The sequence below is a fragment of the Zonotrichia leucophrys genome, chromosome 1 (genome assembly GCF_028769735.1).
Source record: "Zonotrichia leucophrys gambelii isolate GWCS_2022_RI chromosome 1, RI_Zleu_2.0, whole genome shotgun sequence".
In the NCBI taxonomy this organism is placed as follows: domain Eukaryota; kingdom Metazoa; phylum Chordata; class Aves; order Passeriformes; family Passerellidae; genus Zonotrichia; species Zonotrichia leucophrys.
This window is the reverse complement of record NC_088169.1, coordinates 101,410,731-101,432,193: the sequence shown is the minus strand read 5'-3', so window position 1 is coordinate 101,432,193 and position 21,463 is coordinate 101,410,731. Positions and strand designations below refer to the sequence as shown.

Here is a 21,463-nt window from a genome sequence, read left to right as displayed (position 1 = left end):
TGATAATGGAGCAATAAATTCTTTTTCTCTGAAAGATTTAGGTGTCCTGTGGCTGCTATCTCGCTGCGAGTCCTTTCTTTAGAAAAAAAGTATCTTACATAACATTGTTTCTATTTTAACATTATGTTATAACCTAAAATTATACTTAACATACTACTTAAGAAATTATTACAACATAACTTTCTAACATAACGTATATAATATTCATTTTAATATTTGCGAAAAGCCAATCATAAACCACGCATTTTTCACAGGGTGCAGCTGGCTGCTGTCCTCAGGGAACAGAGACACCCGGAGCGGCTGTGACGGGGCTGTAGGTGCGAAATTTATTCCCTTATTGTTCCCTGCAGGCGCTTCGCTGCAGCCCCGCCCGCCACCTGCCTCCGTTTCAAGTTAGAAAACTGCAGAATAGCCAAATGGCGTCGGGGTGATGTTCTCCCCTGCCATATTTCGTTCCAGGAGTGGTGGTTAGCTGTTATTTCCTAGAGTTCTGCTGTTCGCGGCTGCGTTCGAACCGCGCTGGCGCGCCCCAGCCCGGGTAGAGAAAGCGTGTAACGTGTTTTGTCCCCTCTGGCTGCCCGTACCCGCCCGCCGAGCCGCGGCGGGACGGCGGGCGCCGCTTCCCACACGACAACACCGAGAACTATCGTTCCCAACATGCTCCTTGTCTTTGCGCATGCGCAGTGTTCATTCGAGCGTCCATCTTGGCACTCGTCTCCTCCAGCTCCTCACAGCACATGGGCGGCAGAGACTACAATTCCTAGCGTACTTTGCGGCGCCCACACATGCGCAGCGCCCTCGTCCGCCATCTTGGCCCGAGTAAACGCCGTCGCCGCCGCCGCCACTAAACAAACCCGAGCCCGGCACTGGCGAGCGGCGGGGGGGAGGGTGCGGTTGCCGCGGAGCCTTCGATGTGCTGGGCACGGCCGGGCAGGTGGGTCCTGCTCCCCGCCCCACCCGGGGCCGTCCGCCTCAGGGAGAGGGGCAGCTCCGTTTCCGGGACGGCGGGGACCCGCCGCCCCCTTACGGGCCCAGGGCAGCGCCCCGGCCGATGCGGGGAAGCAGCGCCAGCCGCCGCCCGCTCCCTCCCTCTCTTTCCCCGATTCCGGCGGGAACGCAGCGCCGCTGGCCCCGGGCAGTGCCCAGGGCCGGGCAGGGCGGGCGGGGATGCCCGGGTGGCGGCTGCCTTCGGGCGTCCTTGTCGGAGACCCTCCCCCCTCCCGAGCCCACGCTGGAAGCTGCGGCGGCGTCGGGGCTTTTGTTCCCGGTGCCCAGCCCTCCCAAGCCCCGCTTGCCCAACTCGCCTCCGGCCGCTCTTTTCCCTTTATTATCCTCGTCGCATCGCGGAGATGCGCCCTCTCTGCCCGCCGCCCACGGAATCTCGCTGCGTTGGGATGGAGGTGTTCCCGTGTTTGGCTGAATTTTTGGGGGAGGGGGCTGGTATTGGTATGTGGAGAGAAAATTTTCACACACTGTGTTTTTGCCATCCTGTCATACAATATAGGCTGGCGCAAAACGCGTTCTCCGGGGGGGAAGGGGACCGTGCGGTTCGCTGGAAGAATTCTTTTAATAGGTACTCTGCATAAAGAGAGGGAGGAGACTTAAACATCATTTCAGAGAGCGTTTCAGGCTGAAAAAAATAGGCTTCGGAAGGAGACAGGACGCTGTAAAAAGGCTTGGGTGATGCATTTGAGCTAGAGAGCATAGACAGTCCATCATGCTGTTGTGAAACTGCCGAATTCCTTCATGCCACTACAAATGTTGGGGCGGGGAGGGGAGCGAATGTGTCGGTGGAGTTGTGAGCAGGCTGAGGAGTTCAGATTAATCTGTTTGGGAAATCAATAAATGATGGGCTTGAGCGTTTATATTCCTTTTGCAGCGAGGCTGAGCCCTGTGGGAGCACAGACACAAGGGAAGGATGCCTGTGGTGTGGCCTACTCTTCTGGACCTCAGCAGGGATGAGTGCAAGAGGATCCTTCGCAAACTGGGTACAGTAAGATACAGTTTGTGGGTCTGTATTTTGCCCTTTTAAGATTTGCCTTCATGCTCTTGCATGAAATATTTTAATGTCTACAGGCAACATGAAATATTTTATTGTCTACAGGCAACTTGCAAGTAATTTCCTGCGTTTTCCATGTGTCATTGGTTTGACAGCCCTGGCTTAAAGTTATGTTTGGCTGACACTCTCAGCCCTGGCAAAATGAGTAGAGAAGAATTGTTTTGATGTGGTTGAATCTCTCTTGGATGTCCTAATTGCTGTGTTGCAGGGCTGAGTTTTTCTGTCACTGTTAACATGCAGCAGAATTTTCAAAGAGAACCTTTGGGGATGTTTTACTTTTCCCTGTTTTGTTGTGGTTTTTGATTGTTTATTTTCCCCCCAGTTCTGTATTAGTCACCTTTTTGTACCCCCAAAAAACACAGTAAAATCCTGGTTTAACTGTCCCTGTAGGAATGAATCAAATATTGAAATTATGATTGTGAAGACATAAAACAGGATTTAAAAAAAATGCTGTTTGTGATTTGCAGTTATACAGGTTGTCAGGGAATTGGTAAAATTATGTCCTCACTCAACAGCCATAACCACAGGAATCTTTTTCATTGTTTCAAATGTAGCTCAGTACTTGAGGCTGCTGCCCAAGACAGTGGAAGATATTTTTGTGCTCTGTCCTTGTAGATCTAAGTGTATGAGGAGAGATGCTTCTGTTTTGGAAAGTACTAAAAGCGTTTGCTCTTTCCTCACTTACCTGCTTTTGGCTACTGCAGGGGAGAGAATCCTTTGTTAGACATTTGATCTGATATAGTTGGTTTTGAGTTCTTATGGCTGAATTTGTGTAATTAAGGATTTGGAGGTTTGCCAGTTAAATGATGCTAGATGGGAAAAGAAAAAAGCCTTATATTTTTCTGTTTCTTCTGAGGACCATAATCTGGGAAGATGTCAAGGAGAAAGTTGAGGCTCCCTCTAACTTCCTGTGACTGTCAAGTGACAGCTTTTCTGTTCTCATTTTGTTTGACTGCTAAGAGATGGTGTGCTGTATTTCTTAACTGTGCCAAGGTTCTCATACATGGTGGAGCCATCCACTTTATTTTTTGAGAGTTGAGAACTTATTTTCCCTCCCTTTGCCCTTTTTATTTGATTTGTTGGGAATATGTGTGAATACTTGTTGGGATTTGCGTGCTGTTGGAACAGTGAAGCAGATATTGCACACAAGTGACAGCCCCAAGTCTTAAGCAAGGCTCAAGAAGTACAGAAACTAGGAGAAAGCTCAGAGTGCCAAAAGCTTTTGACCAGATTTTGCTACTAAGTTTCATTAACGTAGCTGTGCTGGCTGGAAGCCTGGAAAAAAAAACTTCCACCCGAGCTAACAGCGGTGTGCTGGCAGAACCTTGGTGGTGCAGCTGAGCCAAACAGAACTGCAGCTACACCTCCTTCAGTGACATAACCTAGGCTGACAGGAAGGAAAAAAAAAATCAAAAATAATAATTGTTGTTTTGCTGGCATGAGCTGTGTCCCCACAAGGGGGCCCTGGCTCTGTGAGCAGGGAGGAGGCACACACGGGGCTGGGGGGTGAAGGAGCACAGGCAGTGGCAGCAGTAGCTGTGTGACAGCCACATGCAGCAATAGCCATCTACTTTAGGGGGTCCTGCTTTTCCAGCTCACAGCCCAACATCTAATTTGGCTAATGGTCCAGCAGTAGTGGGAGTGCTCTGTAAGGAGTGAAGCAGGGATGTTGCTGAGGCTGAAATGCATCTTGAGGAATGCAGGACCTGGTGTTGATTGTTATTTTTTACTGAACGAGGTGGTGATTGTAGCACCTAACACTAACAATAATGATATTTACTTGCCAAACCCATTTTAGCTAGTTCATGTGTTTTGTGTTGTTGCATAAACACAAAGGGGAGGAAGTTACAGCTGCTCTGTAATCCTTGCTAGCTTCCAAAAGACCAGAATGTGCATTTTTACAGCTATGGTGTAGAGACTCTTTATTTATAATGCAAAAGGGGAAAAAAGTGTGCCCTCAATAAATAATTATATGGTTGCATCTGAGAATTACTTTAAGTTGTTAACAGAGGAAAATAATTAGTATCCTGAATATTGTAACATGATTGTCTAAATAAATGTTGATATTAGTAATAACCATTGCATTAATTAGTGAATGTTTTATAACTGAAGTTGTAAATGCTTCTGTAGGTCACTCAACATCCCTGTGCAGGCTGCTTAGTTAACCAAAATTACTCTGCTTTTTGTTTTATCTGCTTAACTGGGAGAGGACAGCAGAACTTCTTTTCAGCACCATTCCTTGATTTCATTTGCAAATTAGCTCTTTGGAATCCTAAATGGAAACTTTTCAGAAAAGCATCAGTCTTTTCTTTTGCAGCAAACTTCAGAAATGTTAGGTTTTGGCCTGCACCTTTTATTCTTAGTTTTGTGTAACTGGGATCTGTTGTGGGATTGTTTGGGTTGGCTGCTGAAATGGAAGTGTCAAATGAAAGGCACCTGTGTAAGGATCAGGAGAATTTTTGGTTTGGGTTTCCCTAAATAGTGTGAAGCTGAGAATAGCAAGTCATTCTTTGCCAAGTTAGCAGGATTCATTGTTTTCATTAGATGTATCTTCACCCTGTCTGGCAGGACAAACTTCAAAAATATCGGTAGCCTTTTACTTTTTGATTTTTTTTTTTAAGTGCTGTTGGCATGACATCTGTCACTTGGAGTTACACATTTCTGGTAGATCAGAGTTGCATTTTTGTGAGTTAGTCTTTGTGGTAGCTCTATATTTAAGAATAGCTAGATTGTTTATTTTGTGTTGAGCAGGTTTAATTCATTGTGTTGCATTTCTTTCAGATTCAAGCAGTTGTACTATATCAAGTAAATAGGCATAAAAGATTATGATAATCATATTTAACAAACTAGAACTGATGTTCTCCATGCTGCTTAGGGAGAGGCATTCCAAGAAAACCAGTTGCTGCTTTGATAGTGTATTTCTTTTTCCAGTCTGAGCTTTTCCATAGAGCTTGTAATAATGATACATGTGAAGAGAATTCTGAACTACTCTAAACAGTTTCTTCAAGCTTTTTGCCTGAATTGTCATGTCAGAGAGAGCTTGACACATTCATTTGGGTTTGTAAACTAGATAATCCTCTGTGATGAGTCAATTGTTTCATAGAAATGTTTTGTGCTGCTGAGTAATTGACTGAGAGAGTTCCAAATCATCAATCTCTTTTGAAATAGCGCTAAATAATTGAAAGACATGTTACTCTTAATGACTTTGAAAATTATTAGAATGCTGTCAGTAATATGAAAAACAACATTTTTTCCCCTTTGCTGTGGGCATTAAATGGAAATATTATTTGCTCTAATTCTTCAGAGCTGGAGGCCTATGCAGGTGTCATCAGTGCCTTACGTGCACAGGGAGACCTTACAAAAGAGAAGAAGGATCTTCTTGGAGAACTCTCTAAAGTGCTTAGGTAACCCTGATCTTTTCAAACTAAGAACTATGACCTGTTTTCTTTTAAGGTGTTACATGCTTTTGCTTTCACCGGGATCACAATGTAAATCTGAATTTGGAGAAGTAATTCTCCAAGTTGCCGAGGTTTCATTCCTGTTCTCCTTGGAGTTTTTAATAAGGAAAACAACCATCCTTCAGTGGTAGAAGCCTTACTGGTTTGTTGGTACTTTTTTGGGATAGTGAGTGTTAAAAGGGTTACAGGCAGGTCATAAATGTACACTGGCTTGGGGTTTTGTCAAGGTAGAACTCCACTGTCTTTGAACGCAAGGTACCTCAGGAAAGAATGCTGTGTGTCCTGTGAACTTTTCTGCCTTATCCTTTAAATGTATTGATCTCATTAGGAGGTTGGATTCTAGCTGTTTTTCAAGGATATCCTTTGAACAGTAATGTTCCTTTCATTCTTCAGTAATGTTTCTGAGCAATAATATGATTCATTCTCTCTGTGACAGCAAGGGTTAAGTGACAGTCTCTTAAATGTAAAGTGCTGTCCCCTTTCTTCTCTTAGATAAATTATTCATAAGTTTAATTTTAGCTGGAATTTTTAGATGAATGTTCTTATTTTCCTCTGATTAAAATATATTTGCTTTATTGTTTTTTTAATAGTATTTCAACAGAGCGACATCGCGCTGAAGTTCGGAGAGCAGTGAACGATGAACGACTAACAACGATTGCACACAAGTAAGTTCCAAGTAATTTTGTCACTGATTTGCAAAAGTACCTTTTGGGAAATCCATTATGCCTTAACTGAATGGTAGAATTTTGAGGATTGATGGTGGTTTAAAGAACCAGTAGTTAAAAACACTGTATGGATGGATGAAGGAATTACTGGATTAGATAGACAGGGACCTAGAAACAGTTATTTAGTACCATTGCATTTTGGATCCAAGGCTATCCCATTCACTGTACAAGTGCTATGTAAGAAACAGTTTTTTGGCATGGAGACCATTCTGTAAGATAGACCAGAATAAAGAGAGAATGGAGAAAAAGAGAATAAAGAGAGAATGGAGAAAATAGAGATGCTCCTAAATAGGATGAAATGTTTGCTTTTCTTTGTTTCTTTGTTTTGCTTTTAGTTTTATTTTAATCAGTTTGGAAAGGCTGTGTTAAGAGGAAAGAGAAAACTACATAGGAAAGACAAAGAGAGGAAAAGAGGTGGCAGATTAGTGGAAAACAGACTATCAGCATAGAAAGGAAGAAATGGTCAGAGTAGAAAAAGCTGCAGCAAGCTGATGACATCAGTGTCCGCCACTCTCAGCGATGCAGCTGCTGTGCTGGCATCAGCTGGGCTGGTTCCTCCTTGCATTTGCTTTCACAAGCTCCACATAATTTTGAGAGGTGGAGGAGCAGTAGACCAGGTGGTTATGTATTTTTGGTAATTACTTAATAGTTTTACTGTCAAGGACTGTCTTTAAACCGAGCTGCTCTGTAAGTGTCTGTATTTTTTTCTTATTCTGTGTTACAGCTGTTGACTTTTTTATGTTTGACTGTTGTAGCTTTGGTGTTGTGAAGAGAAAAGGAAGGAAATAATATGAATAGCAGAACACTTGGAATTAACAACTGTTTGATCCATGTCTAGTCAAAATCAGCATACTGGTTTAATGCTGTAGAAAGACTTCAAGTTTTAATTTTCAAGTTTAAAGATTTAGAAGTATGCTGTTCACCAAACAAAACCCACCAACGTCCTGACATCCCTTTAAATAAATGTGGGGGGAATAATGAAAAGTATGTAGTTGTCAAATCAGGATTCTTGTCCTGAATCAAGTTTTCCTTTTAAGTAGTACTTCTAGTCCTAGCATTTTGCTAAAGATGAATAGTTTATCTTGAGGTATTGCCCTTCAATGAAATACTATAGTCCAGACAAGGTGCAGTTTTGAAGTACTGCTTTTCTTTATTTTTCCTATGGTGATTCCTTATGAGTGATGGTTGGTAATATAGTATTTGACTTACATAATTCTCTTAACTCATTAGGAAAGCCTACTTTGCTAGCTTTTGTACCCTTTATTTTTTGTTTTTAAAATGTATCTTTTCCTTAGCTTATGTAGCTCTCTTTATACAATATGCATATGTATGAGGCATGCTGAAGCATACCAAGATTTAATAACAGAGCAGATACTCTGGATTTTACCAACTACTTTGTAGTAGCTCTTGCTGCAATTTGCTTGAAGTATTTCATGTGAGAAGTTATTTTTTAGAATATATTAATACATTAAATGGGTTGATTTGCTTAAAAACATCACAGCATTGAAAAATAATTTGCTGCTTTGCTTTTGCTGATTTGACAAATGACTCATGTGAAACAGTCAAAAATATTTCTCCATCTAGATAAGAATGGTGTTTTTATGAAACATTCTAGTGTGGGTGTAAGTACTGAGGTTAAGAGCAAACTAGAGCAGAAGACAGCTTTCTGTTTAGAAAGATGCTGAGGGTGCATTTAAATAATCTCATGTTCTGTCACCTTGCTTGGGACTACTTTAACAAGCATCAGAAACTCTTTTGTTGAGGTAAAATAAAGTTTGTCTTAGAAGCAGAGAGTTTTTCCCTGTAACATAATCCATTTCAATAGTCTTTCATGATATCTGGTTTCTTGCTATTTTCGTAATCCAGAAGTAGAGAGTACAGCAACTGTACCTGAATAGTAGGTAACCTAATGTGGGAGGTTTGAGTATGGCATTCACACACCTCTGGCCCTTGAACAGCTAGGTAAAACAAAACAACAAAAGAAGAGTCAACTCTTCAATTTAAAATGGGAGGGTTTTTATATCAGGTGACCAAAATGCAAGGGCTTTCATGAAATAAAGAAAGTTGAGTATTAGTACTGTACTGTGTTTTAAACTGCCCTTTAGACTTGCACTATTGAAAAGAAATGTACTCAAATAGGATACTGAGCATTTGGAAACTGGTATAAATACTTACAGCACTTGCATTTTTGTTTAGTATGTCAGGGCCAAACAGCTCTTCGGAGTGGTCCATAGAGGGTCGTCGGCTGGTGCCGCTGATGCCGCGGCTCGTGCCACAAACAGCTTTCACTGTCACCGCCAACGCTGTTGCCAACGCAGCCATCCAGCACAATGCATCTCTGCCAGTTCCTGCAGAAACTGGAAACAAAGAAGGTGAGAGAAAGATGGAGTTCTGCTGCAATCTGTGGGAATGTAAAAACAACGTCACAGTAGGAACTGGTGTCTTAGATTTTAAGTGTTAAATATTAAAGATATTTTAACGGGCCTTGGAGCAACCCAGTCTAGTGGAAGGTGTCCCTGCTGATGGCAGGGAGTTGGAACTAGGTGAGCTTTGAAGTTCCTTCCAACCCAAACCATTCTATGAACCTATTAAAAAAAATTCAAATCTTTCTTACCAATCATTATTCAAAGAAATATAAAATACCCCTTTTTTTAAAGATTCCTTTGCGGTATCTGCAGCATTAATCTGACTGCTTTGTATTATTGACACTCTAGCAATTGAAATATAAAAAGAGTCCAGTTTGTCAGGAAATGACATTCACTGATTAACTTTTTCAGCTTTGTAAACTTTAAAAACTTGGACTAATGGCTAGATTTTGAAAGTTCTGTAAGTGATGAAAACTGTTTCAGAATGTTTTGTTTTAAGAGTGCAAGTAGGTTTTGGTTAAAATCAAGAAAATATAACTTTGGGTTTTTTCCTTCAGATTAAATGTACTATGGGAACAAGTAAAAAGGGTGCTTCCTGCTTTCCCTATGCTTTCTAAATAATGGTAGTACACATTCCAACTAGCTTGAATTAGGCTTCATACAACTGGAGAATGTGTAACACTTCTTGAAACAAGGTGTTTTATCCTGGTTTTGTGAGAAGTACTGTATCATTGTGTTATTACTTAAAAGCAATGCTTTAAAAAAGCTGATTAGCACAATCAGTTCTTCACTACTGAACAAATATTTTGGTTTTTTCAACTGATGTACTGTTGAGGCAAAAACACTTTTCTATCAGTTACTTGTCTAGATGTGATCACTTACAGAAAAGCAAAAAGATCAACATATTGAATTAATGCTAAAACTAAAAATAACATTATAAAGTAAAACAAAAATCAATACAAAAAAATTTCATATTGGCAGCACAGATTTTTGGGGACAGGAGGACAGGAGTTTAGATTTTTGTGTTGTCTTTGAAGACCATTAATCTCATGGCCATGCTTAACTCAACAGTAAGAGAGATGTAGAGGCAAAACCACAGATAGTAAACCCAGTAAGTCTTTGGCTTCCATTTCAGTTGTAAAAATAGTGATAGAATAATGGGATTCTGCACTTCAGTTATATGGAAGGTGTCTTTTCTCCTCTTCAGTGGTGGTTTGCTATTCCTACACAAGTACCACTTCAACCCCAACATCTGCCCCTGTTCCAAGTGGCAGTGTAGCGACAGTGAAGTCCCCCAGACCTGCCAGTCCAGCCTCCAATGTAGTCGTCTTGCCAAGTGGAAGTACTGTTTACGTCAAAAGTAAGTGATACTAGCACCTGATTAACAAAAGGGAAAGAAAGGGAGAACATGGCTGAGGCATAGACCAAATTAAACACTCCAACACTGGGCAAGTCATTTCAGGCCTTTGTGCCTTCCTTTAGTCTAGAGAGTGAATTTATTGCTTCCCTTTTTCAGATAAATAGTGTTCAGGATAAACCCACTCACTGCAAAATGCTGTAAGGACAACAAGTGAAAAATATTTTGAAAATTAAATGTAGACATTTCTGTATATCAGTGAATTTCTGATCCATCTTGTTGAGAACTAATGCATAGTAGTCACTTAGTTGAATTAGAAAAGGTCCCTCTTTTCCACTTTCACAGTTGACATAGAATTTTTTAATTTTTGGATGCAGTTTGGCAGGGATTTATGCTTCCATAGTATGTCTGGCCATTTTGTGATTTACCTGGAAGTCAGTCTTAGTGAAGCTTGTGTTCCTTGGCAGCTGCAAAAACTTCATACGAATTCTTACCAGAGACCCATCTTCATGTAATTAAATCTGGAAATCCAGGACATAGAATCTAGAAAAGGTCTTTTTTCTTCGGAGGGTGTATGTGTCCCCATCTTGTTTGGGTAGTAAGTCAGCTAGTTCTAAAAGCAGATTTTATTCTCATATATATGCCCTCATCGTGTGTAGCTTTATTTTACTATTAAATGTTTCCTTCAGTTCTTATTTGGTTCTCTCAAAACAGCAAGTAAAGATTAATAGTAGATAAATGCTATTTAGAAGTAGATAAATGCTATTTTTATGCTCGCTCTGTATACCTTTAATGTTTAAAAATATTTAATTATTAAAAATTATTATCTTTATGCTATATGTATACATCTGTATAAGTTTCTAGCTAATCAGAAATGCCACTTAGTACATAAATATAATGTTACTTGCAAAAAAAACCATTGTTAATGGCTCTGTCAACTCATGAAACCCATTACATTTTTCATTTTTCTGATCTATGCGCTAATCACTTGAGTTTAGTTTGAAGATTCAGGGGAAAACATTCTTAACATCTAAAAATTTTAATGTAGGCTTTATTGAATTAATACATGATAATGAATATCAAATAAGTCTAGACACATGATACAGGGATGATCATTTTCATTGTCTGTCCCTAGATTTAATTTTTTCCCCCTACTTCATGTGCTTTGTTTTGTTGTTATTGTTTTTATTCTTTTTTTTTTAAGGAATTGTGTGTCTTTCAGAATATGTTACATCAGTCACATTGATTTTAACAAACCTGCTTAGGAGCAGCTTTGGGAGATCTGAGTTACAGTCAGGACTTTGCCACTGGTCTGTGGTGTAAACTCTTCCAAAAGTCAGTCTGACTGAGCCATTAACCTTTCCATGACTCTGCTTCCTTACTTACCAAGTGTGAATTACAGTCAAAGCTGAATGTCTGTGGAAAACCTTGTACTGCAATTTATAACATGAAATTATAAGAATAATATTCTTACAAAACCCCAGCAGTGAAAAGAGGAGGTGAAATGATCTGTACTTAACATAAAATAATGCTCTGCTAGTTTAATGTTAATTTCTGATGTCTTGATGGGTTGGTTGATGTTTTTTTTTGTGGATGAGGACCACAAAGTTTTCTCTATTTCTTGGTGCCCCACCAAAATTACAACTGTGTCCTAGCATGCTAGCTGCATGTGGATTTTGGATTTAAATAGATTCTGAGATTTTTAAATGACTGCACACATTCAATGTGATTAGTGCACTCATAGTTACAAGTTTCTAAATGAGCTTTGCTTGGTCTTATCTTATGCAAGCTGTTACAGCTCCAGAGCTCAGTCCCCAAGGGGACTGGGTGCTAGAAGCTAGTTCGCTTTCAGACTAAGGCTGCGGGTCAGCCCCTAGCAAGCAGGGAGATATTCAGCTCTTAGTGATTAGGTAGCTCTTGTGATTTCAGCTTTGCTTGCTAGGTAGCTTTTCTCTTGGCTTAAGGCTCTAGCAGATGGTAGAGAGAGGAGAAGCAGAAGACGCTGGCTGTTCCACGAGTATGGCTTTATTGTAGGGGTCCGTGAAGGGTCTCAGCTCTTCTTCTTCCGAGTTAGTAGGGGTACAGTATGCTACTTTTATACCTTTGGCCTGGATCTAATCCTGACTAATGGCAAAGGTGTTAGAGTGACCATAAGTGACTAATAGTAGGGTTTAACACAATATTGCCTTACATGGCTATAGGGATAAGGTACAAGGCGGATGTCCCTGGAGACAGGAAACTTCTTTGCTGCTGTGTCAGCATTCTATTCTCCAAGGGGCCCTGGCTAAACCTGAGGGGTTTACTACAAGTTTCTATAGTGCACTCACAGTAATACTTAGAAGCCTGTCCATAATAAACCTTAAAGTTATGTAATCAAACCTCTGCTTTATAGAGGGAGGTCACCACTAGGCTTATTCAGGGGCATAGGGTAAATTATTGATTAGAATATTTGATTGATTGAGAATAGGATAGAATATATTGATTTGAAATCTGGTTTTATAGATCCACACTTCACTTGTACTGCTACAGCCAGCTAAAGCTACGTTTTTGAAGTTTGCTTCTCCTCCCCAGTTCAGTTTTCTGTCTCTGTAGATACAGTTGTCAGCCTTTGGACAGGTATCTGCAAATGAGCTGCTACTCCTGCTGAGAGAGAATACCATTTTTCCACAATTGCCTGTTGTGGTCCTGGGCAGTTTCATGTCCATGTCAGTTCTTGCATCTTCACTTTTTGAATGCCAGAATATTAATGTTAATTACAGATTGGCCATAATTAGATCTTGGCCCTAGAGATTGACTACCAATCAAGTTTGCTTTGATTACCTGCAAGACTGCTCTTTGCTGTGGTGGTGTTCTTTGTCTTTAAGCTCCAGGCACATGGAACAAGATTTTCAGTCATCTTTTGCATAGGCAAGATTGTATCTGTTCAGCTTCTCTCTGATTGTTTTTCTTTTTAAATGGTTTGACACAGGTTAGAATGGTAAACATAAATAACAGGACTGATGATTTGTCAAGGTTGGAAGAGACCTTCAAGATCATCTAGTCCAACCATCAACCCAGCACCATCATAGTCACCCCTAAACTACATCCCCAAGTGTCTCATTCAGATACCTCCTGAACACTTCCAGACTGTTGTCCCCCCAAGCAACTTATTCCAATCCCTCACCATTCTTCCAGTGAGGTTTTTTTTTTCCTAATATCTAATCTGGGCCTCCCCTGGCACAATTTGATGCTATGTCCTCTTGTCCTCTCACTTGTTACCTGGGAGAAGAGTCCAGCCCCCATGTGGCTGCACCCTCCTGTCAGGGAGTTGTTGAGAGCACAAATGTCCCCCCATAACCTCCTTTTCTCCAGTCTGAGTCCCCCCAGCTTCCTCAGCTGCTCCTGCTGCTCCAGACCCTTCCCCAGCTCTGTTCCCTTCTCTGGCAGCGCTCCAGCACCCCAGTGTCTCTCTTGTCAGGAGGTGCCCAGAAGTGACCCCAGGACTGGAGGTACTTCAGCAATTCCCAGCATGGGGAATGGTCACTGCCCTGGTCCTGCTGCCACACCAGTGCTGATACAGGCCAGGTGCCACTGTCCTTGCCCACCTGGGCACACCTGGCTCATATCCAGACAGCTTTGGCCAGCATCCCCACATCCCTTCCTGCCTGGCCACCCTTAAGCCACTCTGCCCCCAGCCTGTAGCTCTGCATGAGATGGTTGTGATCCAAGGGCAGGACCTGGCACTTGGGCTTGCTGAACCTCAGCCCATGGATCCAGCTTGTTCAGATCCTTCTATAGAGCCTTCCTGCCTTCAGTGCTACCAGGTAGCTGTGAGAGGTTTGCAAAGTCACTAATCTGTGTGTGGTGGTGTTCACAGGGGTCCCAGGACGAGGGAAGAGACAAGAATCTTGGCTCCATGTTTCAGAACACTGATGTATTATTTTATGATATATATTATATTAAAACTATACCAAAAGAATAGAAGAAAGGATTTCATCAGAAGGCTAGCAAGGAATAGAAAAGAATGGAATGATAATAAAATCTTGTGACTGACCAGAGAGTCTGAGACAGCCAGACTGTGATTGGCCATTAATTAGAAACAATCACGAGACCAATCAAAGATGCACCTGTTGCATTCCATAGCAGCAGATAATTATTGTTTTTTCTTTTCCTCTGAGGCTTCTTAGTTTCTCAGGAGAGAAGATCCTAGCAAAAGGATTTTTCATAAAATATGTCCGTGACACCTGTGCCTTTCCATAGTTTATGAATCTGTTGCTTACTTTTGCAAGTTTCATTTGGATTTGAGATCCATTAATCATGCTGTTATCCTTTCCTGAACTGAATATTGCAGCAGATTTTTTTTCCTATGTGTGCAGTATATGATTGTGAAGAAGAAAGAACTCTTATGAGCTTGGATTTCTTTTGTTTTTCTTTATTGTGTGCTAGGTGCCATTTTATATCTCTTGCACAAAATGCACCAAAGAAGGCAAAAGCTGATGAACTGAGGATTGACCTTTACAATTAAACTAGATAATAAAAAAAAGAATTATATCTCAAGATGCTGTATTAAGGTGGAAGGCAGAAGGGTACTGTAAGGGTAAACATGTCAAGAAAGTAAGTGCAAAGGCTGAAGTCTAAGGAAACTATAGGGGGGTAAATTCAATAGTCCAGTTGCTGTAAACAAAACCACCACCAAAAAAACCCCAAAGCAGTGTAAAAGTTTAAACTAAAATGTGTGTGACATGATCCCAATCCCCTCATGTGTGTAGCTTCACTGATCAAACTTCTGTAGGCAGAATGAAAGCCCTGTACTGGCTCTTATGTTCTTTTAATCTCTCAAACTGAATGAAGTAACCCAGTAACTGAGTAGCTTGGGGTTTTGGGTGATTTGTCCCCAATTCATGGCACTGAGTGTGACCCATATCAAGGACTAAGAGCATCTGAGTTGTGATGCAGCTTGGTTGTGACCATAAGATGTAATTTATCCTTTATTTCTTTTTATCTTACTTGAAAGAGGATGTAAGACTCAAAAAGGATGTAGTGTTTCAGAGAGCACTGAGATCTGCAGACAGGGGAAACACAATTGAGAGAAAGTGTTTCTTTTCCAGGTGTCAGCTGCTCAGATGACGATGAAAAGCCCCGCAAAAGACGGCGAACGAATTCCTCTAGTTCTTCCCCTGTTCTCCTGAAAGAAGTCCCGAAGGCAGTGACTCCTGTCACTAAAACTATCACAGTGCCTGTAAGTGGGAGCCCCAAAATGAGTAATATAATGCAGAGCATTGCCAACTCCTTACCACCACACATGTCGCCTGTGAAAATAACCTTCACTAAGCCCTCAACACAGACAACAAACACCACAACACAGAAGGTATGTGGGAGAAGCTGCCAAATGTTCCTTTATTCTGGTTTTATCAATGAATAAGATGTGATGTTTGACTCTTCCTTTCTGTGATCTGACTAGCTGTGTTATAAGGATTGCGCTTGGGATGAGGTGATCCCTCTTTAAAACGAGCAAAGGGAAAACCAAACTCTTGTATGAATTTAGTTCACCTGTGTGTGAAAGGACCTGGATTGACAGCCTTGGAGACTGAAGCCCTCTTTTTATCCACAGAACAGGTACAGCACAGGCAGCGGGAGTGCAAGCTTCCCCCAGACTGCCCCACCAATGTGCCTCAACCCTGACCTGAAGGGACCACTTCTAGGGATGAGAGGGGATTCAGTCTCCATGCTCATTCAATTCTTGGCCTGTCTGGTGAGACTGCCAACAAGGTTACCAGTTAGTACCATTTGTGGTGTTGGGTTTTGTGATATGGACACTAGTCCACTGAGAACTGGATCACATAGGCCACTGAACAGCCTTCAGATGGTAACAACTGTTGGTCAAAGGTAATCTTTCTTATTTCTATTTTCCTTATTTATAATTACTCTTTGCAGTAGTAGAATTCCAGGAGAGGTGGCATGGGCTTTGCCAAGCCTTTTATCTAGAGGCTAGTGTTTTGGGCTCTATAATGCTTATTCTTGGAGCTGGTCAAAGTCCAGGGGCTTTATTTTCCTTCAGTACTAGTAGCCATTTCTCATTCTACATTAACAGTGTTACAGTGGTCAAAATCAGTTGCATTATTTCAGCTGAGTGTGCCTAGCTTTCACCACAATGCAAAGTGCAGAAAAGGCTTTCCTTATTTAAATTTTGTACTGGACTTAGATTTTAAAGTACCTAATCTATGGCATGACTGTATTACCATTCTTCAGGAAGCATTTCAGTTGTGTCTATTTTTCTGTTTTTAAGATTTAAAAAAAAATGAATGGTTCAGACCAAGTTCATTCTTGGTACAGTTGTTTGGTACAGCAGACTTCAGGAAGGTGTAGAGTCTCTGTGGAATTAATTTTGCCTCAATACCAGCAGACTTATGCTAGGCTGGCCACTAACAAGCATTTTTTCCAATGGTAAGAGTTTGACTATTGAGCTCAAACCTTTGCATTGCATTTGTCCCATTATTCTTCTTAATTGCTTTATGACTCTTTTTGGATCAGCAGAGTTCCCATGTCTTGATTTTTGGAAACTTTAAAACCAAGCAATGAGCAATAAAGATATTGGCTTTCTGACCTCTTCCCACTCCAAGGAAGATGCTTTCATTTGATTCACTGTTCTTTAACAGTGTCCTTAATCAAATTTCATCCCTGAATACATGAGTGTATTGGGGAAATCCATGTGTGAGCATAAACCATCAAATTAAATTCAGTGCAGCAAGTCAACAGCTACTACAGGGCTTAACCCATCCATCCTGTTGCACATTAGGGTCATAATTAGTGCAGGAATAATTTTTTGCCTTAAACATCTGTAGGGTTGCATTAAGCATGGGTGTGTTATATTGTGGAAGTTAAAGATGGAGTGTACTTAGAAGAGTGGACTGTTGGTAGGACCTTTACTACAGTTATGCCTCTCCACTTGTTCTGACTTGGAAATTTTAGAGTTCACTTTGCATTCTCTTATTTGACTGTCTTACTAATCTGCAGTGACAGGAAAATCAGTGCTTGTTTTGTTAGCCAGAGTAGCATTTGTATCTGAACTTGTCACAGTGCCCTCTTTTGTTGGATTTAGATATGCCAAAATACATAACTGCATGATTTTGGTGGGAGAAATCCCCTTTAGTAGTTTTAATTTAAAAGTCAGTTCAGTTGATTCATATCCAACAGGCTATTTCCAATTTGAGTGTAAGTTGTTAGATATGAATAAAATTCTTTGTTTCTGCATGCCACCTCTTTGAATTGTTTTGACATTTTAGTAGGTTGGAGGAAGATCTGTCATAACAACTAACAATGTCACACCTCCAGTTTCTGGATTCTCTTGTAATAAAATCACCTGTGTAGGACATGGAGGGAATCTATCCAGTGAAGTTTCTGGCAGTTATATTAACCTTATTTTTTCAGAGACTAAGTTTTGACATATCTCAAAATAGAGCTGACAGGGCTAAATTCAGTATATGTTGGAAATTAGATTTTACTGTAACAACTAGAACCATCAACAGCAGAATTAACACCTTGATTTCTCTGTGTGTGTGTGTGTATGTTTAAAGTCAGTCAGTGTCTCTGCTGGAAAACATGGGATGCAGTTTTGGTACCCATGATGAGATTCTTTTGATCCTTTCAACATATATGACAGAATAATATTTCAGAAATACAGTGGTTGTGATTTGAACTCTAACACTTACATTTTTACCTGAATTTTGTTTCCTGGATATACTTCATGCATGTGAAAATAACCTTCACTAAGCCCTCAACACAGACAACAAACACCACAACACAGAAGGTACTGAACTTTGCTCTGCTCTGTTAATTTTGAAAGATGAGGTAGAATAGACAGACACAAACCTGCTTAGTCACAGTATAGCAGTCACTGTTGAACTGTAATCCTTTGGAGGCTTTATTCCTTCCTTGATTGAATAAAGCATTTTTGAGTGGTAATCATGGACTTAAAGAAATGCAATTGTCTACAGGAGTTGTGATTATGCCCAGTTTCATTCTACATATCTGTATTAGTTTTGATGCTGAACTTGCCCTGTTGTAGTGTAGTTCATATTCACTCTAACCTATAATCTGCCTTTTTAAACTGCAAGCTGTCCTTTGACTGTGTTCCTAAACTAGTTACTGTGGGTGGAATGGAGCTGACCCTAAATTTCAGGCAGTTGGAAGTATTCCTAGTGTAAACTGAGAGTTTAGGAAACAGGATAAAACTCCAGAGGCATATAATTGAATTCTTTCACTTCTAATTCTCACACTAGAACAAGCTGTGTCATGTTCAGCTCATCTGCATGTTTGTAGCCAAAGAGCAATTTGAGAAAGGTGTTTTGATTAAATCAAAATCAGGCAGAATGCAAAAATAAGACTTGATGCAGAGAAATGTTCTCACTGGGGAATGCAATCCAGTAGAAAAGCAGCAGAATGTAGAAACCTTGTCCTTCAGACACACGTTAGTTGTGGTCAAGCTGCTATAGCTTGCAGGGTAGTAAGGTTTTGATTTTCCTCAGATCAAGATATTAAAGATTTATCTGAACAGCAGAGACTATCAAACTTTGAGCTGGGGCAAAAGGAGAGGCTGAACCAGCCATATTGGTGAAATTTGCTGCTTTTATTCCATCCATGTGGCTATTTCCCTTTTATTTATTTTTTCTTTTCTTATTTTTCTTTAAGCAGATTATAAACTTGCAATCTCTTGATGCTTGATTTGTTGCTTAAGTCTGTTTCTGGTGCCATTGTCATATTATTTCTTTATCAGGCAAGGTTTCAGTGGTGCTTGGCTGTCAATGTAAGACTGTGTGAGCTGACACAGGTTTTCTTTGCCCCTTTTATACCTTCTTTTTCTATCAGCTTTTGTTACATTGAATCATTAACAAGTTGAAATTTTCAAGGTTTTAATAAACAATTTTTTTCTTGGGACAAAAGCATTATTAAAGTAATTGCTCAATATTCTTGCATGATAAGTTGAAAGTGTTGTATTTTTGTGTTTCTTTTTCTATTTTAACTATGTAAGTACAAGGAGGGACATATAAGTTGAATAAAAGGAATTTTTTTATGTAAACACTCCCCATATTCAATACTTAATAAATGTTTAGTTTCCTAGGTGATTTGCACCAGGACAGACTTCTTCCAATGATGTCATGAATTCTGTGTTTTTCTATGTCAGATCAGATTAATGGAGTTGTAGTTGTAACTTGCACTGGGGTGGTGTTTATTTTCTTCAGACAAATCTGAAATAATTGCTTGCTATTGAGAGCACTAAGTAAAGCAGAAATTGCTTCAATACTGCAGCATTTTTCTTTCACTGATGAAATATTATTTGCAGCCTTGTAGATCAAAAGCATTTCCCATTACTGACTCAGCAAGTGCTTGTTAATTGTTAAAGAATGAGAGAATACAGATTTTTCTTTGCTGTTTCTTGATATTTTTGCAAGGTTTGGAATAGTGACACTTAAAACTTGCTGGAAATCCATTCAGTTTCTCTTAAAATGGGTTTCAAGCTTCCTGGCCCAGTTTAATGAAGTCAAGTTCATTCCTGTCTGTTTGCCTTCAGGCATGAGATAATTTTGCTTTATTCAATAGTAATTGTTTTCCTTAAAAATGCTAATTTTAAGGAAACGTTTATCACCACGTCTTCAAAATAGTTGAAATATTTCTTGTGAGCTAATGTGATTGACAATTTTAAAAGCTCTTAATAAACATGTATCCCTAAAACTAAATAGACAGACATGTTACTGAAATATAGATGCAAAGAACAAATGAATTTCTTCTTGTTTTTTTCTTTTCTTTTTTTAGGTCATAATAGTAACCACCTCTCCAAGCTCAACTTTTGTACCCAACATCCTTTCCAAGTCCCACAACTATGCAGCAGTTACAAAACTTGTCCCAACATCAGTCATTGCCTCAACTACTCAAAAGCAGCCCGTGGTCATCACTGCTTCCCAGTCCTCTGTGGGCAGCAGCAGCAGCAGCTGCTCCACTCCCTCCTGCACTGCAAATACCATTGCTGTGACTGCTGTAGTGTCATCCACACCCTCAGTGGTTATGTCAACAGTAGCACAAGGTATGGCAATTCTCTAATCAAGGCTCTTTCACTGAGAGGTTGGACTTTGCATTGAGAATAGCATTAGGGAGATGCACTTTTTGTTTATGTATGAATAAAGCACAGGACATGTGAAAGAAATCTGATGATGAAACCAATGCAAGAGGCTCCACAAAAGTTCTTGTTGAACTGTTTTCCTCTGTACTTTACAGTTAATGTGCAGATCCTCCTTCTAAAGAGAGTGTGATGTGGTGGTGTGACCTAGCTCTAAAACAATATAACCTCAAAATGGCTGGCTTCAAGAACTTTGTCTGGTGCATAGAAAAATGTACATTTTCAATACTTGAAGGTGATTGCATCTTTAAAAGCCCAATTTACAAAAACATGCCAACTTAACATCAAGTAAATACAACTTATTAACATGCCCAGGTGACAATTCTGAAAGGTAGAGAAATATTTGCACCTTTTTAGCGGTGCAAATATTTCACCTTTTATCAGTGTCTTTTATCAGCATGCCAGCTTTAAAGTCCTTTACAATTAAGACCTGAGTAGGCCTGATGAAAATTCTTAAATTTCTGATTTCAAATTCCAACTGTGTATGCTAGCTTGACTGTTTCAGCTTCACAGCCACCAGCTAGCATTTAAAAGGGAAGCTATGAATGAATGAATGAATGAGCCTTAGTGAGCAGCACTTGAAAGAAAAACTGCCTGACAATAACAAGTGTCACATCACAATTTTTCCTGGTCTGTATTTTCCATTCTTGCTCCATTCCATGAAACACTGGGTTGCCATATCAAGGCTGAGGAGGTATTTTCCTTCCTTATTGCTTGTATTAATATAATCAGATATTAATCTGTGGAGCAGAAGGGCTCACAGCAGGCTTTCATATTGTTTGAACTGTTGGTTCTTAGTTGGGTTTGGTCATGGAGGAGGCTTTAATTTTAAAGTACATTAGGTGGAGTATCTCTCCAACAGTTTTTTCCAAGACTATCAGTGGCATTGCAGAAGGTGCTTCTGAAAAGTTGTGTGACATGAACTGGTAATATTTTCAAATGTAAAGTTAAACTCATGAATGAAAAGAGCTGCCCAAGGAAGTGGTGTAAGTCACCTTAAATGATGCTGTGAGAAAAGGGTTGCTTATTTAGATTGCCAGAATTGTACTTTTACTATGATTTCTGTCATTATCACTGCCATCTGTTTGTTTGTACTGCAACTGGGATTTAGTTAAAAAATTACTTCATAAGATATGGACTTTGTTTGTCTGTTTTGGTGTTTATGGATGTGTAGTTTGGAATTATATACAAAGTCAGATTTTGCTGTAAATGTTGTGACAGCTATGTAAGGGAATGACAGAAATAAGTAAGAAGATTTATTTGGGAACTTTGTCTTTCCATCTTACTGCAGGCTTCTTTTAATCACTTCTGCTTATCAGAACGCCTAAGCTGTGGGCCACAAAACAGA

General features: G+C 40.1%; 1 protein-coding gene across 12 annotated transcripts in view; it reads left to right on the top strand.

Moving 5' to 3' along the window:
• Window positions 1–669: 669 nt before the first annotated feature.
• EMSY (EMSY transcriptional repressor, BRCA2 interacting) overlaps window positions 670–21,463 on the top strand; it is a 42,202-nt gene continuing 21,408 nt past the window's right edge. For 4 of the 12 annotated variants that reach the window (XM_064726223.1, XM_064726148.1, XM_064726197.1 and 1 more), the window contains exons 1-8: window positions 670–934; window positions 1,880–1,988; window positions 5,364–5,463; window positions 6,108–6,182; window positions 8,439–8,614; window positions 9,816–9,968; window positions 15,053–15,312; window positions 19,755–20,022. In XM_064726223.1, coding sequence (XP_064582293.1) covers window positions 1,919–1,988; window positions 5,364–5,463; window positions 6,108–6,182; window positions 8,439–8,614; window positions 9,816–9,968; window positions 15,053–15,312; window positions 19,755–20,022 — 1,102 coding nt within the window. In that variant the 5' untranslated portion in view covers window positions 670–934; window positions 1,880–1,918. The remainder of the gene's footprint in view (window positions 935–1,879; window positions 1,989–5,363; window positions 5,464–6,107; window positions 6,183–8,438; window positions 8,615–9,815; window positions 9,969–15,052; window positions 15,313–19,754; window positions 20,023–21,463) is intronic. The other 8 variants (XM_064726173.1, XM_064726157.1, XM_064726139.1 and 5 more) reach the window with 3 other exon arrangements.